Raw genomic sequence first — 18884 nt, forward strand, 5'->3', positions numbered from 1 at the left:
AAGATTATTTTGCTTACCCCATTGGCAGATTATTTTGCTTGTTCTAAGCAAAAACTCACTTAATTTTGACTTGTTTTTTCTGAAAACAAGACAATAATTTTTACTTGTATAGAAAATCCTTCTTGATTTAAGAATTTTTTTAGATATTTTGTCTGGAAACAAGACAGAAAATCTAAGTAAGAAAAGCATTTTTTGCAGTGCACGGCCAAATAAAATAGGTTAATAATTAAAAAAAAAAATCTGTGTGAGGTTGGTATCTAGCTAGTTGAAAAGGCTGTATCACATCTAGCTTCAGCAACACCTGTACAGTTTTAATTCTCTTTCTTTAATTTTAATTCTCTTTTATCGAAACACTATCGAAAGTAGAAATTATTTTCGAGTATACACAAAGCCTTAAAAAACACCAAGGACATTGTGGATGAATTTGCCGAGAGAAAGGCCCAGAGAATTAAATTAAATGAAAATTAATTACAACTAAAATGTGAGTAGTTTTGTGTTTTTGTTTTTTCCTCTTTTTGCGTTTTGGGCCGCTGTGCCAAGAGTGTGTTTGCATTAAGTAGCCTAATTTAGTAAATATGGCAGCGTTTAGTGCCATAATATTTTTAGAAAAAAGTAAAAATTATGAGATTAAAGTTATATTGCGTGAATAAAGTTAATTCAAAACCTACTAAAAAAAAGTCTGTGGCAGTTAACTGACTGATTTATGAAAATAATAAAACAATGTTGGCAAAGTTATATTTTGTCGTTTCTGAGGTAAATGTTATGTTACGACTGTAATGACTATTATTGACGATTTTCAAAACACCGTTTGATCGATTACATGAGGCATTCGTTTTTATTAAGTTGTTATGATTTTTTTAAACATGTCTTCTGATATTCATTCATGTTTATTTCTGAAAAGAGGAAAAGATGATTGATTCATGGCATATGAACTGAAGCGAATAATTATCTCACGCCACATTAAAGAGTGGAAAAACACATATATTGTTTGTATTTTGTGATCAGATTGACAGAATTTAAAGGCTACAATTTGTGTTATATTAACCCCTTAACTGTCATCCCCATTTTTGAAAATTCACGAGAAAGTGCACTATCCCAAAAAAATAATTATTATAATTCATGAACGCTTTTGAATACAGAACTAAGGTTGGTCTCTTTTTAAAGACGACAATTAGCAGAGTATTACAGAAGTGAAATCATTTCATAAATTGAAAGTATTAAAAAATTATAGAAGTTTAAATTTACTGTAAAGAAAATGTATTGTACTATTTTTCTTTTATTTTATATTAAATAAATATTTAAAAAAATAGTTAAAAATACAAAATTGCTATCAAATTAAAGCCACATGTCTACACAAGTTGTGTTCCAAATTTTAAGTTTATATCAAAAAAATTGAGGTTCATATGCAATTTTGTTTAGGCATTATACCAAAAAAAGCCACCTGGCGCCACCCAAACTCCATTGATTTTTTTTAATGCATTTCTGTTACAAATCTATCAATTTCTCTCTCAATATTATGTATATCACAAAATAACCACCACATATGGAATCTTGAGACTCAGACCTTTCCAACGATATGTATTTTGTCAAGATTATAAAATGTTTTCATTCTAAAAGACCGTAATACATTTTGTAATATGACACCCCCGCTAAGGGGCAGGAGACCGTTAAACGATTTTGAAGTACCATTTCTATGGTAACGCAATGTCCGATTTCAAAATGGTTTTCACAGGATGAATTTTGAGATTTTAAGCTTGGTATGGTATATAACTTATGATGATTACTAAAACATGTGATAGGGATAAAGGCAACGAAATAAAGGCTTTTTGTGACAAAGGTCAGAACTCCTGTTATGATGAAGATTTGTCATAGACTCTTGGTGCACTCTTGTCATAAATGAATCTATTACTGTTCCTACATAATTTGTAACAAAAAATAATGGTAAAATATCTATTTAGGAGTCTTAGACCTTTCCAATAATAATATAGTTTGTCATGATTAAATTAGGATTTAATTGTAATATAGTGAAGTAAACTAAGGCGTCCCGTATACGGGACGGTGACAGTTAAGGGTTAAAACTGCAAAAGGGAGTTAAAAAAAAAAAGTAAAAAAAAAAAAAAAGTTTTACGCTCTGCATGAATTATTAAATCATAAAGAAAAAAAACCCCTAAATGCTGCTCTTTACTTCAGAACAAGAATATATTCATTTACAATCTTAAAAATTATGATGTACATAATGTTAAACGTTTGTCCATTGCAACAGAAGATACTGGTAACTATTTCAGAGACGTTTTTGTCAGCCATGTTAAATTAATGCTGTCATCAATACAAAAAACCCACAATGACACATTAAGAGGACAGTGGAATTATGGGTAAGGGTCAAAGGTAACCAGTCATGGTGTTTTGGACGTAACATCTCACCCTGAATGCCTAAATATGTCTTTTAAAGATCAATTTGTGCCATAATTCTTCACTTAATTCATCTGTACAACAGGAAATAAGACCGGATTGATCCAGAAACACCAATGAATGCATCGCTCACTGATGTGGGACAAGCTCCAGATGTATTACATTTATCCGAGAAATGTTAAGATGAGGAGCAGATACAGAAAGAGGTCACAAGAAGGGCAGGGTTTGTTCACACGGATCAATTGAAATCAAACTGCTTGAGACAGAGAGAAAATGAGAGCGAGAGAGACAGAGTAATGCCTTTTATTAAAGGAACAGAGAAGAAAATTAGTGAGATGGAACCCAATCTATGTGGAGGGAGTGGAGGCCAGCAGTAGTTGCAGAAACGACCGTATTCGTTTAACCGTAACACCAACAGGAAACCATGTGGCGGAATGCGATAGTAAAAAAGGAAGGAAAAGATGAATGAAAACACAACAGATTTGTTGGGTTTCTAATACAGCTGCCTTGTTCTCCAGATGCTTCCTGGAAAAGTAAAGACACGGATCTGCGAACAAGACCAAAAGGAGCATGTCGAATCGATAATCTCCTAAATTCCCATAGAAAAAAAAAAAAAAGGAAAAAGTGTCATCTAAAACCACGGGCCCCTGATCCCCACGGCCCAGCCTGCCAGCGCGGGGGGATTAGTGTTTTGTGTTCCTAATGACAGCAGATAATGAGAGAGACGCAGCATCTGTCACGTTAAATAACGGCGTAATCCACATTTCCCCTGCATCTATTTACTGTGACTACTAATGAGCTGAGTCACGTAACGAAACACCAAAAATCATTCAATAAGATCGAGAGAAAGCAAACGAGGAACGGCTGTGGTGTTTGTTTGGCCTGTCTGCTTTGAATATTCAAAGTGTGATGTATAGCTGATATAGCGCCGTGGTCGGCAGGAACAAATCACCTCCAGCTAAAGCTAAATACACTCGGCCTCCATCATGTGGGGCTGTAATGAAAGTGGCCCAGGACATCATTATTAGTCTAAATCTTCTGAAAGACTCATCCCATCCAGCAGATCATCTGTTTGAACTGTTACCCTCAGGTCGGCGGTACAGGACAATAAAAGCCAAAACTGAAAAACAGCACATATCCCAGGGCTGTTGAAATACTAAATGAACACTAAATGTAATGTCTCTTTTGTGCAATATTCCATCAAACTCTGCAATTCTTCACAGTGGTGTATTCAAAAACTGCTGCAACTGTGATGGATATGTAAATATTGCTGCTTAAAGTATATTTTTTTATTCTTTTACATACATATATATATATATTTTTACATATATACACATATTGGTATTTGTTTTAACTCAACCTTATTTTTGCACTGAAATAGGATTGCACATAATTCTGTTGTACTTTTTGTATAATGACAATAAATATTCTGATTCTAGTTGACTGACTCTAGTAAGACTTTGAAAAACCTATACAAATTTGGAGGGAAAGCATAAAGGACAGCCGAGAGCGAGAGAGAGGAAAAAACAAGTGGATTTGAGCTGCTCATGAATGTTTTATGAGTAGCGCACAAATGATAAGTGACACTGACAATGGGGCCGTACTGAGAGACTGCAGAGTTATGGATCATGAATCAATATAGCTATTATGCCCGGCTAAGATAACACAACAAAACTTTGAGTTCAGTTAGTGACGTATTCATTCAAAGTAAATGGAAAAACTAAACAAAAGCAGAAACATGAAGTGAATAGCAAACCTCCTGAGCAGTAGTTTGGGATGGTTCTTGCTCTCCAGATTCTTGTCGATGAGGTCGGACAACAGGTGTTTGAGCACATCCGTGGCGTATTCCAGTCGACCCTGGAGAGCCGTCATTATTAGCGACGCCACATTGCCACGGTCACGCATGGAGAAGGAGCGCTGCATTTCCAGCGTACGGATGAACGTCAACAAAAACACCTTGTTGTTTATCAGCTGGGCAAACAGCTTCAGAGCTTTTTCAACGCACAGCTGCCCATTACCAGAGACCTGGAACACACAACAACATCTTTGCTGTTAAATACAAACATTTTTTATAAGCCAACAGCGACTGTCAATGAACTAAATCAATAATGCATAATTTAAATACAAAACAAGAGCACATGCAACATGAAAAGCTGTAAATTACACTATGTCCTAACCAGGTTAAATATTGTTATGGTCATTTGCTTTATTTGGCATTGTGCTGGGTAGGCTCATTGGTCTAAAATCTTGTTCCATATAATTGTATATTAAATATCCAGTATGATTGCATATGAAATTTGTTGTTAGGACAACTTGTTAGAGACAAGTGTTCATGAAATAAATCCTCTCAACATAGACCGCAGCCCACCTCCAGCTCTCTGAGCACAGGATGGTCCTCAATGCCGGGGAATAACACTCTCATGGCATATGTGCGGTAATCCAGATAAGGAATTCCGGCCCGGTCCAGATCACTCGTCAACTCATTAATGTCTGTCTGCAGTTCTGCAAAAGCTGAAAACAAAATGGGGAGGAGAAAAAAAAGAGAAACAATTTCAATACACTGAAAAAATCACAGTTCAATGTCCAGGTCACGTTTTGCCACAAAATCAAGAAAAAATTATTTAAATAATAATTTTATTTGGTATAGAAAAAAAATAAAGCACATTCTTATCAAATTCGAAATCTGTAAATGGAAAGTGCATCATGGTAGTATTTATTGTTATACTAATACATGCTTTAATTTACGATGATATATTTTCATGAAATATAGTATAAGCACATTAAAATATATGTAACAGTTTTATTTTTGTATTCATTTGTTTTTGTTTTGTTAGAAAAGGTTTTTAGCTGTCATCAAAATTATATTATTTCTTATTTTAAATGACTTCAAATATATAATACTATGAACTGGAACAGAAACTTTTACTTGAAATATATGATATACTGTATATGTGGGTTTTTTAAGTTGTAGTCACATTAAAGGTCCAAACACAACAAAACCTGAACCGCTGAACTGCTAATCAGCATCTCTGAAGACTTAGTTTTGTCCAGTTTGAGGTTTTTATGAAGTTCCTGAAGGGTGTTGGAGGCAGACGAAGAGAGCAAACCAAAATAACCTCTCAGCTTCTCTCTATTTATGGTTTTCTCACTCACACAAACACACATAAAGAGTAAATTGCAGGCTGCTGAAGTGCTTGTCCCCTGCTGCTGGAGACTGGAGGTGGGATGTCTTTAATTGGGTCCATTCTGACAGAGCCTGGGGCAGCACTCTTCCCTGAGGGAGTTATTTATCTCTCTTTCTCTCTCTCCTCACGTTTCCTTATTTCTCTTTTCTGGACGTTCCTTCTGCCTTCCCTCTATCGTCTCCTCTCACCTGTCCTCCTCTTCATCTCGGCCTGGCGTCTCTCTCTGTGCCTTTTCTCTCATCTTAAACTCACTCTCTCGCAGGCGTTCATGGAGTGCAGGACCCCCCTTTAATACTTCTGCATCTTAAATTCCTTGCAGCTCCAGAATCAGTCAACACAAAGCTCATCCTCTCAGACCCACTAACCGTAGGTCAGGGACGCTCTCTCTTCTGCATTGCGTGTAAGAAACAGTTTGATCTGTCAGCCACCTGAAACCCTCAAATGCTGATGTGTGTCGCATTGCTCTATGACTAAAGATTGAATTGGTGCAATCTAATAAATAAGAATATGACATCAAAACTGTTGAGTTTTTGGCGAGTAAGGGAATAATGGATAACAGAACAAACACAACTAACAGTATATGTTCTAATATTTAAAACATTTGACACTTCAAATCCATCCTGTGATGTTTTGCAATCCCAATTCTCTAACTAAAAGAGTATGTATATGTTGAATGCACTGTAAATTGGACTCAGTTCGGCTCACACAGTCATGTTGTGTGGTTCTACGGAAACATGAGATTATTTTCTCTCAGATGAACACAAATAATCAATAACGCAACATAGTGAAAGGGTGATGTCCGTGTCTTTCTCACCTTCTTTGCACTCCAGCGCGACCCTGGACTCCAGGTTGTCCATTTGCATCTGGAGTCGTTTGAGTGTGAGGTCGTTCTCGCGGGATTTACGCTTATAGGCAATAAGCACAAGGATGACGATGATGAGAAGGAGGCCGCCGCCGGCAGCGATGCTGACAATGGCAGGAAGAGTCAGGAGGCTGTCAGAGAGAATGTTTACTGAGCCAGGGGACACATGCAGACCACCGACCTGCACCTGAGAGAACAAACCCACATATATATACACATGAGAATCAATCAAGAATAAATGCACACACAGATACAGAGTGTAAAAATATACCTTACTCTCCAAACCAACAAAAATCTAGAAAAACACATACACATACACATTGTGTTAAGTTTTGGGCAGCACTAACGGTAACTGGTTTTCTGTTTCTAGGGAACCTGGTGACAGCAACAAGACTGTGGCATTGCTGAAGGTCTGGTCTGCGTCTCAACAAGCGGTACAACAATAGTAAATAATGAGTGTTTAAACAGAACATTTAACGCCCTCCTCAACCGCACAGGTCTCAAATCTAGTAAACAAGCACTAAAGGGCTTTTCAAGCATGTAAAAACATAACACATGAGGTATTGTTCTCAGAAATCAGACTCATTTTTTCATCAGATTATTAGACTGTTTTGTTTTACAAAAACAGAAGAAAGGAAAAAAAGCTATTAACTACATTCAAATGTTTAGGGATGGTGTTCTTTTTTACTATTTTAAAATATAATTTATTCCTGTGATGGCAAAGCTGAATTTTCAGACTTCAGTGTCACAGGATCATAAGGGTCAATTGTTTTAAAATTGAGATTTATACATCATCTGAAAGCTTATGTATAAATAAGCTTTCCATTGATGTATGGTTTGTTAGGATAGGGCAAGATTTGGCCGAGATACAACTATTTGAAAATCTGGAATCTGAGGGTGCAAAAAAATCAAAATACTGAGCAAATCGCCTTTAAAGTCGTCCAAATAAAGTTCTTAGCAATGCATATTACTAATCAAAAATTAAGTTTTGATATATTTACAGTAGGAAATTTACAAAATATCTTCAGGAAGCATGATCTTTACTTAATATCCTAATGATTTTTGGCATAAAAGAAAAATCGATAATTTTGACCCATACAATGTTTTTTTGGCTATTGCTACAAATATACCCCAGCGACTTAAGACTGGTTTTGTGGTCCAGGGTCACATATGATTTGCTGCTCAAGTACTATTTCTTCTTATGATCAGTGTTAAAAACAGTTGTGCTTAATATTTTTTGTGAAAACGGATGCATTTTGGGATTCTTTGATGAATGTTTAAAAGAACAGCATTTATTTGAAATAGCAATCTTCTGTAACGTTCTAAATGTCTTTACTGTCTCTTTTGATCAATTGAATGAGTCCTTGCTGAATAAAGGTTGTGCTCGTTTATACAGTAGCGGTGAGATGTTTGATTACAGTTAACAAAAGCTATACGTTGTTGTACACAAAATGACTTAACTAGGAGTTGTCTGTTTACTAAACTAATTATGCCAACTGATATGATTCCTATGTTTGGTATCTCTCACCCAATATATTTTTATGCTTTAAAATAATTGAAGAAAGTGGTAATCAAGTATTTTAATTTTAAAATACTATGGTGATCAGTAGCATCCTGTATTTGATATAATCACTAGTGGAATTAAAGGTTTATTAAATACCTCCCTCAAATTATAGTCTCATTGAAAAATTAGAGCATTACTAAATTAGAGCATTACTAAAAATACAAGTATCGGTATCAGTGAGAACCAAAACCAAGTGTCAATATTTGCACTCAGTCTCTAAAAAATTACCTGTGCATCCCTATTTTATACAACCCTATAAATAATTAAACTTACATGCACAATAATTTGCAGATCAAAAAATCAGCCCATTCTGAAAACCTGATGATGCAAGAAAACCTTGTTCACACAGAAATTCTTTTGTTTTGACATCAACAGTCATTCACATGAGACATGCGCATACTGCCTGATAGTTCACATGCAGTTCATACTGAGACGTGTTTCCGAAATCAGATTTCAAACCACTTATGAAGATGGTTTAGATCTGGGTTGAAAAATATTTCACAGAAAAACTAGACAGTTTTGATGTGGATGCATTCAAAAACATTTGAAATATACATATTTTTGCATACGTCCTACCATGATTTTGTACTGGCCGGTGAGATTTGGTGGTTCGCACAGCAGTTGAGACTCAGATACGGTGACTGAACAGGGAGTCTCTCCTATCAGAACAGTGTAATTAAGCTTCACTCCTCCAGAGGCCGAAGGAACCAGATTTTTACCCTAATACACACACAGCAAACGTGAATGATGGTTAGATACGTTTGAGAAGCTTACACTACTAAATATTTCTGTATACATATTTATGGATATCAGATCTTTCAGGATACATTGCATATGCTTATATATTAACAGCTCTCAGGTCAAAGGGTCAAGCGTGACGATAAACATACCTTTAAAATGATAGGTGAGCCAGGTTTCTGTTCCAGTATGCCATTGGTGCTGAGAGGCTCAAAGTAAGGGTTGGGGTAGTACATTAAGTTAGTGTTGTTGTACACTAGAAGGGCTTGTACATTATTGAAGATGAAGCCAAACTCGTCTGCGTGCTTGACTGAATCCAAACCCGGCCTGTACTCGGCTGTCAGCGAGGGAGCCAAACAGCTCATAGTCGTGATGTTCAGAACCTTACACACCTGGAAATGAGAAAGAGACAGAGAGAAATATGCTTCATTTTCATCAGCATTTTTCGAGAGTAATTGTTATTCATTGTTTCATCTCACTTCAGTTCTTTCCCATTAAGATCCCTTTGATACCATCTGTTTTCAAGTGTTTTACTGAACTGAAAAGACTGCAGATGCATTTCCTTTTGTTAGACAACAACGGAGCTGGAGAACAAAGGAAAGAGTACCTTTTAAACTCAAAAATCAGGAATAAACATTAAAAGAGTAAATTACACTCTTCTGATCGACTCGGCATATCACACATTATTATGAGACTTTGTTCTTCAAGATAGAAATGAGCTGCATATCTAGAGCAAAACCTGTCAAGAACATGCCTGAGTCGTCTTATTTTGGCCAAAAAAAAAAAAAAAAAAGTTATCATTTTGCTGAAAGAAAAAAAAGGTAGTAAAATTGCAAAGCAAAGTTATTAATATACACTAAAAATGTTACTTGAAATAAAATAAACATTAAAAACATGATTTTAACATTAAATACATGAAATAAAATATAAAAATCACAAATTCATTTTATTTCCACTAGTTGCCAAGGCATAATTTCTCTTTTTAGTTTAGTTTAACTAAGTGCTAAAATAACTAAAACTGAAATAAAAATGAATGAAAACTATATATAGTTTTAGACATATATAGTTTTATATGAAACAAAAACACATAAAAAAGAGAAAGAACACAACAAAATTACTAAAACTAAAAACATGATTTTAACATTAAATACATTAAATAAAATATAAAAATCACAAATTCATTTTATTTCCACTAGTTGCCAAGGCATCATTTCTCTTTTTAGTTTAGTTTAACTAAGTGCTAAAATAACTAAAACTGAAATAAAAATGAATGAAAACTATATATAGTTTTAGACATATATAGTTTTATATGAAACAAAAACACATAAAAAAGAGAAAGAACACAACAAAATTACTAAAACTTTATTTCAACAATTTAAAACAAAAACAAAATATAAAAATGAAAACAAATTCTAAATAGTAACAAAAATATAACAGTATATCAATGATACTAAAATAACACTATTGCAAATACATCATGGTGGTATTTGTTTTCAGTTAACATTATTTTATGAAATTAAAAAAGAAATACTGTACTACCATTATGAGAATCTAATGAGAAACTACAAAAAAAAAATCAGTAATAACAAAAAGTAATGGAAAATGTCATTAATTAGCATGAAAATATTTTCACAATGGACAAAAATAGTTCTTAGAGGTTTAATTTTCTGTAATATACATATTACAGAAAGATCAAACATGGTCTAGAGTTTGACTGGAACCTGCAACACAAGCAACAAAGCTCAATGTATCTCTAAGCGCTAGGCCCCGAATCCAATGTGATTACATTGTTAAGCTGAAATGAAGCAAACTGCAGCCCTCTCATGCCTCAAGTGTGCAACAACTGTGATCTGTACCGCATAAACATCAGCAGTCACACTTGACGGATGCACTCAAGTCTACGTGCACGGGCACCGAACCGTTCCCTCGGAGTAGCAGAGAGCAGCGCTGACGCTCGAACAACAAAATTGATTGCTGTGAAACTCTGACTGTGCCGGGAGGTTTTCATCTCATTTCTTTCTTCTCCCCGACGCTCAGGGGAGAAACTTAATTAGAGCTAAATATCTTCAAAGCACGGCAGGACCGGCGAGCACCACACCTCCCACTCGCATCTCGCCTCCTCGCAGCCAGAGCCGCAATCGATACTAACTCATTTTGACCACACAAACTTGATTTACACGAGATTGAGGGTGCATCTCATTCCATAGCTTTTGGTTCCTCATTCCTTCACTCGGCCCTTGAGGAGTGTATAAGAAGTGATATTTGTCAATTCTGAGATTGAGATGGCTTTCTTGTCAGTGATTAACTGGTATTGGCTTATACTTGCTTGCTAGGTCGGTGCTATTACAAGTAAACAATACGGGGTGTATAACGAAGAAAATGTTTTCGTCCTCGAGGCCAGATTCCTGGAACGAACCGAGAGCCTGAAAGAACAATAAGGCACAAACACAAGCAAAACACAGCCTCTGTTTTTTGGATGTAAGGATTTCGGTAACATTTTGTACCTCTGAAAGTTTATTTGACATTAAATATTCTTTAAAAACTCGAACTAGGGATTGAACTTGCAACCTTCTGGTGGTTACCAGGCCTGAACATCCCCAAATAGCACGAAATATCAAGCATCTATAGAAGGACTAACCTACTACATTTTTCTAAGAAAGTCAAACATAAAAAAGAAAACTCTCAGGGAGCTGACTGAACAGCGTGTAGGTTTGAACAACATTTGACGTCGCCTCCATGGCCTCAGATCTCTTCTGTAGGCACTTCACATTACACACAGTGTTTCCGTGATAACAGACGCTCTCTTACAGCTCAGAGGGGCTGAATCTGGTTAAAAATGAATGGGATTCAATAACTCTAAAGTCACACTGTCATCAAAACCTGTAATCCCATTACACACTCCACAGCACCCCACGTGAGGTAACTGAGAGGGCGCAGAGGAAATGCAGATCTAGTCAAATTGTCGAAAAACTGATTCTTAGTGGAGTTTCAATCAGTCACTGAATACAGAAAAATGACAAGATTTTTCTTATATAAACATTATTTAAATGATATTAGGGCCTACATGCTAATCATATTAGAGCATTTATTTTAATGAATTACTTTAATGCATTTTTTATTTATAAAGATTGTAAAAAAAAATCCCTTTTGCAGAGTGTAACAGGTTTTAAAATTAATATTTGGAAGTTTTTGGTCAGTAAGATTTATTTTTCTTTAAAAAAATTAATAATTTTATTCAGTAAGGGTGCTTTAAATTGATCAAAAGGGGCAGGGAAATATTTCTATTTCAAATAAATGCTGCTGAACTCCATTAATCAAAGAATCGCGAAACAAAAAGTATCAAAGTTTCCACAAAAATATTAAGCAGCACAATTGTTTGTAACTTTGATAATTATAAGAAATGTTTCTTGAGCACAAAATCAGCATTTTTGAAGGACCATGTGACTCTAAAGAGTAATGATGCTGAAAATTCAGCTTTGCATCACAGGAATAAATTACATTTTATAATACTGTATATTCGAATAAAAAACAGTTAATTAAAATAGCAATATTATTTCACAATATTTATTGTTTTCACTGTATTTCTGATTAGAAAAATTCAGCATTGATATATAAAATATGTAGGATTAAGTGATTGAAGGTTGCAGGTTTGCCCCACAAGAGCTGATCCATGAACTTGGGCAAGACACTTAAACCAGATTGCTTCAGGGATATTGTTGCTGTAGTAAGTGTACTGGTAGTCACTTAGGATAAAAGTGAGCACTAAAGTATTACTTACTACAGTGATGACAGTGAAGGGCTGTTCCAGCACTTCTTCGGTTCATGGACCACCCCTACCAAACACTGAACCTGCAACCTTTGTGCTATTCAATTAAAAAGCCATTCTAAATGCTGCACAACGCTGCTGGCCAGCTTAGCAGGACAAAATAAGGGTCTAACGCGATTGAACTGTGTGTGTTTCTCTGTCCTTTTGTGGCAGTGCCATGTCAGAGACAGATGCTGTGACCACAACCAGCCTGGCACGGCCTGGAAGAGCTGCCTCTGCATGCCATCTGTTTCAAACTGGCTGGACGCGCACTGGCTGTTGTCACATTTTGTCTTGCTGTACCAGTTTGTTTCTTCACTTCCGCCCACATCAAGCTACCAGTTTTCCAATAGTGGGGGGAAAAAATGTAGCTTTCCACATGGCTGGATTTAATTAGCAGGTTTTAATTGTATTTTAAATTACACCTGCTGTAAGCAGAAGGTAATGCAGATACTGAGTGGGTCAAAACCAAATGTTTTTTTTAGCTGTACTTCAGGTAAGTTGTTCCTCTCCTGTCCTTCCTTGACCAGGCTGCAGTAGCTGCAGGTATTTGGCTGTGGAAATAATTGGGATCCTTTTCTGTCTCTCTGAAATAATTGGATTCAGGTTCTTCCATGGACTGACACATGACTCAAAGCACAGTCTACCCGCCTAAACTAATGAATCCAAGCATCCCTCTTCTGCTCTAGGACAAAGAGTTGCATAGAAATGGTGCTCCCAGGCTGAAATCTGTCTCAAGTTACTCAATGAAAAAGGTACTAATGCCTCAAAGGGATAATTCAGCCAAAAAAGAAAACTCTTGTTATCAGTTACTCATCCTATTTATCCTGTTATCAGTTACAGTCATTTGTTCCAAACCTGCATGACTTTCTTTACCTTCTTTTTGTATTCGCCATCCTAAAATTTGTCACACACAGAAACCTTGCACACGTAGTCTGATGCGTATTAATTAATCAGTTGTGAAAAAATTCGCAAAACAATACAAAATGGAGTCTTCAAGCAGTGAGGATGATTTTGTTGTCCTCTCTCTTCTTAAAAAGAGAAAAAGAAAGGAAATATTGGGTCCATCCAATCCTTTGCTAGTGATACTGGAGCCACATATTAAAAAGAAGACTACCAATTTTTGTGAACTCAGTGTGCAAGGACTTTTACAGTGCATGGTGCTGCGAGACGAAGTGGATCAACTAGTCAGACGCCATTCTGGATTTTGGTGTTTGCTTGTACGGTGGCTCTGAATGGTCAAAACACTTGCTACAGATGTGAAAAACACAGAAAATCGAACCCAATCCGAATTTTTTTATGATGAGCGAAAGTTTCGGTGGAGGTGTGTAAATGTGATTGACATTGTGAGGTCGTATTTATTTTTTAACGTGCGAAAACTACGAACTCCGTGTGCAAGGACCTTTAGACTAAATATAACCCAATATCCTTATATATATATATATATATATATATAACTATTCCTTTAAAACATGAGCCTTCTCAGCTCGATTGAAACTCCGGAGGTGATGTACAGTATGAACAGCATGATATCTCCTTCTAAACCCGTCACAGCAAACTGACACAGGAGAATAAAACGTTTCATGGTAATGACTGAGCAGAGCTGCCCACCAGCTCTGAATTATGCCCTTTGTTTTTCAAGTACATGCGCATGTAACCATACAATGGCAAAAAATGAGACGGATGGAAATAAGGGCGAATGTAGAACAACTATAAGCATCTGCACAACCGTAGAAAAATGCCGGTGGCTCTGTTAAATGCTAAGATGCTTTTATCATCCATAGTTCATGTTCTTCATGTTGTTTTTTTTGCGAGCACGCTCTTATCCGAGGTATCTGGGGAGGTCTTTGACACTGATTGCTGGGAGCGTCTGATCGCTTCGTTTTAGAAGGAAAAAACTGAAGTGCCTTTGTGATCGGCTCAGATAGCGACGCGCAACGCTTTAGAAATCCGTCTCCAGACTTCATTACCGAATCTCTCCGCCGGTGCACGTGTCAAGCAATTTTTTTCTTCTTCTCCTCCTCGAGAGAAGACAAAGGTAGAAAAACTAATCTTTTAGCTATAATCAGGAAAATGATTAATGTCTCAATTGCGGGTTGGTGACAGGTACAGCAGGATGCACAAAGGCAATTGTCTGCCGTTCGTTCGGCTTCTGAGAACCCCGCCAGGTAATGGGAGGGGAGGAGAGGAGGAAGAGAAGCAATTTGGGGAGGAGGCAAATGACAGTTTTGAAGGCTGCCTTGACGGGTGCTCGGCTCTGATTGCCAGACTCTGCGGCTGTTTTGTTCCCCACCTCCCTCCCCAAAAATACAGAGGAATCCAGGGGGATGAAAAAAAAACAATCGTAACCTCAACGGTTAATAAAAATGCAGGGAATCAAAGCCAGTTGAGTCTTTGGTGATCATGCCTAAAAGGCGAAGGCCAACCTTTCTCTGTCTACCTCTGTTTTTTTCACTCGGTTGTAAAAAGTAAGAAAGAGAAAGAAAGAAAGAAAGAGACAGCACTAGCACCTGACACATCAGATAGCGCCCACACAACATATTTCAGGAGTCCCGTTAAGAACTCTAAGAGCTCTGGGCTCTGTGAAGCGTGGAGGAACGCAGGGCTTCTGTCACTCCTCATTGCACAGTCGGTGTCTCTTTTACTAAAAGTGACTTTCAGGAGAACTACCCGCACACGGGTACATCTGTACAGCTGGGAACTGAAGTGCAGTTATGCTACTGAGAACAGAGGAAGGACGACTATAGCAGTTTGCTTTCACCTCGGCGAAGGAAGAGAATGTGTGATTAGTGCTGTTCTGAACACTTCCACACTCGCAAAAAGACTTATTGTACATGGAGTCCAATCAGACTTTTTGGCTCTTAAAGGGGTGCTATTATGCTCTTTTACAATGTCTTGATTTTGTTTTGGGGGTGTACTAGAACATGCTCTCATGCTTGGTGGTTCGAAAAACGCATTATTTTTTACATAATTTACATTATTACAATACCTTTCTCCCCATCCTGGCACAAACGGCTCGAATAGTTCCGGGTTTGATGAACGCCAGCCTTCCGAAAAACTACATGTGATGTGATTGGTTAGCTGTCCCAGTGCGTTGTGATTTGGCGAACAGCTTAGATGGTGTTTCAGTACTGCCCTGCCCCTTGCCAAAGCAGCAAGTCCCGTCTAAAATTAAAAAAGTGAAAAAGCATAATAGGACCCCTTTAATTTAGTTTCATTATGAGCATTTTCCACCCTCTCTCTTGTTGCCTTTGAAGGGATTGTTCACCCAAAAATGAAAATTAATTTTGAAAGTTTGTCCATACAATCAAAAGCTTAAAAAATACTGAACAGTACATATACATGTCAATCTATCTATCTATGTATGTATCTATCTATCTACATACATATATATATATATATATATAGGGGCGCCTTTGATATTATTTTCCTCTCAAGCACTAGATGGCACAAAAACGTGGCATAACACTTTCCAAAATATCCGCTTTTATAAGATGCATGTGTATATTTGTCTGATCCTTGACGCGATCGCGGGCAGCAGCGCAAAGTTGATTCTGTGCTTATACTTGATCTAATATTTGATGTTTTTTTTTTTAATGTTGTAGATTTAAGTAGCAAATGAGAATCGCTAAAATGAATGCATATATTTTGAGACAAAGGTCTTCTTAATGATTTTCAGTTTTGTTTAAGATAATTAAAGCAACAGTTTCTTTTGTCCAAAGCGACTTACAGTGCATTCAGGCGATAAATTTTTTTTTACCAGTATGTGTGTTCCCTGGGAATTGATCCCACGACCTTTGTGCTACTAACGCAATGCTCTACCACTGAGCCACAGGAACATTATATACACACATATACAGAAAGTGTATAAACATACACTTTAAATTTACAAAATAATACAAATAAATCAAAGCAGGATAATATAATAGAAGATACGAGACGCCACTGGCTATTCCATCTTTTGGTCTGACCACACGGACCAATCCTATTCCCTCTATATTAAATTATTATGGGATCTCCTTCAGTGCTTTCAGAATCTTTACTTTTTAAAATGATTTTGTTTCTGTGTTTTAAAATACATGTTATTACCCCGTGTGTGGGGTAAAAGGCCCCCTTTGCCACCTCATAAATTGATAAGATTTGTAAACAAAATAAACAACTTGTATGATTTATTTTCACACAAAATCTGTTGTTTCATAAATGTTCAATACAAACATACATATTTTTCTGCAATCATACACTTTGGGCACAGTGAAAAGCACATTTTTTTCTTAGGGTGTGCCTTTAGCCCCATTAACTTGTACCCTACTTATGGTGTGCGTAAGAACCGTGTGCGTACGTTTGATAAATACAGATTTTTTTTGTACTAACACACATTCTAAGTTTCATTCGTACCTGTAGGACAAAATATAGAATCTTTTCTACGCACTGTTGATTAGGGGTGTGCCGGTACGAGTATCGGTACCGAACGATTCACGGGGCAAATACCAAATGGAAGTGGCCACTGGCTATTCCATCTTTTGGTCTGACCACACGGACCAATCCTATTCCATTAATTAAACTTGGACCCCCTGCAGAGGCAAGCAAATTGAATTTGTACTGACTCCTCAGCCCTTGGGCCTTATTATTTTTGGGATGTCTTTATGCTGACCAAGCCATTCTGTCTGCAGTTCATCTTCCTTTAAAACCATTAACCATTTACATTAACCAATACAATGCTCTTTAACTGGCCACTATCCACCAATACCGCCTCGGAAGAAGCTGGTTTTATGCCGGATTCTGCAAATAATGCCCAAACATTCCAGTTTGACAAAGGTGGTATGAGCAGAGTAAAATGCTCACATTAAATGCTTCATCCGCAACACTTTGCGCAGACTGAATAATTCAGCAGGGTACTTAGTCGAAATTACAGATACACAGCTTGAAAAAGAGGTCACGCAGAGGCTTGTGGGTAGGTTATATATGAGATTTCCGGAGCTGTGGCAGTGAGTCACGACGGATCCCGCCTCCGTGGGTCAACAGAAAAGACAGAAATTAGTCTAATGCATCCCAAAAAAGGCAGCGCACAGATTCTGTGATCCTCTCTCTTCTGAAAGTCACCGATAATTAACTCAAACCTGCAGACAAACTTCCCAAGGTTGTGCATCTCCGACATCTTGCATCTCGAACTGATACGATTTGGTTTCATCATGTCGGCCCCCGAGAGATATCAGCTCACACGAGAGAGCCGTTCTCCCAGAAGCCCCTGAGCTCAGGTACCTAAGGTCATTTCAAAAGTGAGGAACCACCAATAACACAAATGAAGCTACTCACGTTTACGGATTCCCGCCCGCCGTACTTGATTCGAATCCTCGGCTCCTGTATGGCATCCAAGTTAGTCCCGGTCACCACCAGAGGCGTGTGTCCGCTTAAAAAACACACAAGATGACATGAATGGGAATAGGGTGAACGTAAAAACTTTGACACAGAAGTAACTCATCCCCACTTGAATCAAACACTGCCCTTAAAACTTGCTTCTTTGTGATGTGGTGCTTAGAAGATAATACATTTTTGAGAAGGTCCTGATTAAAGATGCTTTTAACTGGCTTCAGTAAATTTTATCAAACATACTAGATGCGTCTTTGAAAATACTAAAGGACCAGAAGCAGCGGTGATCCTGCTTAGCATTCTGGGAATGTCCATGGCTTGATAAAGCACAACAAAAGAACCGAGCGTCTGGGAGTGGAATGGGTGAGGAGCTCTAGCTCTAGGTGTTTCAGTTGTTTACTCTTGAGCACTTCATTAGCCAGGTGCCGTTTGTACGCTGTTCTGTTCAGTGTGGCAACGCTCTGGTACAACAGATATAGCATTGTGACCCATCTACTGATGCCCTGGCATGGGGCACTCGCCCACAAGAATGAAAAATCACATAGGAGATTCATTCAATATCTCAACTGTTGATCCTAGATGATCGAACAAGAGAGATAAAAACATCTTTAATTTTTCTGAAAATATTTTGCTAGAAACACCTGAGACTAAGTCATACATGTTAACATTGTGAGGGTGTTAAAGATGAAAATTTACATTTTTGGTTGAACTATCCCTTTACATCTTTGGAGCTATGAAAGAGCAACCTTTGCGCAATACAATGTATTTTTGATGGGCATGATAATATGTTATGTATCTATGTGTTAGATCGGGTGAAAAGACTTTCTTTCTGCTTTTCTCTAACAGCTTGCAATGAACCTGTAACTCAGCACCACTTATATAATCATTCTCAGCACATTCTATTTCGGTCTCATTTTTACTACTGTATATAATCATGTGCAGCACTTTGATATG

The 18884-nt window shown here is 37.2% G+C and overlaps 1 protein-coding gene across 1 annotated transcript in view; it reads right to left on the minus strand.

The window, feature by feature from the left end:
- The window catches only part of plxna2 (plexin A2), a 219066-nt gene that overhangs the window by 31123 nt on the left and 169059 nt on the right, over nt 1-18884 (minus strand). The window contains exons 17-22 of the mRNA XM_016464872.1: nt 17877-17970; nt 8911-9150; nt 8597-8740; nt 6409-6643; nt 4778-4920; nt 4166-4434 (exon numbers count right to left, since the gene is read on the minus strand). Coding sequence (XP_016320358.1) covers nt 4166-4434; nt 4778-4920; nt 6409-6643; nt 8597-8740; nt 8911-9150; nt 17877-17970 — 1125 coding nt within the window. The remainder of the gene's footprint in view (nt 1-4165; nt 4435-4777; nt 4921-6408; nt 6644-8596; nt 8741-8910; nt 9151-17876; nt 17971-18884) is intronic.

The sequence above is a fragment of the Sinocyclocheilus anshuiensis genome, unplaced genomic scaffold (genome assembly GCF_001515605.1).
Source record: "Sinocyclocheilus anshuiensis isolate Anshui unplaced genomic scaffold, SAMN03320099.WGS_v1.1 scaffold1089, whole genome shotgun sequence".
In the NCBI taxonomy this organism is placed as follows: domain Eukaryota; kingdom Metazoa; phylum Chordata; class Actinopteri; order Cypriniformes; family Cyprinidae; genus Sinocyclocheilus; species Sinocyclocheilus anshuiensis.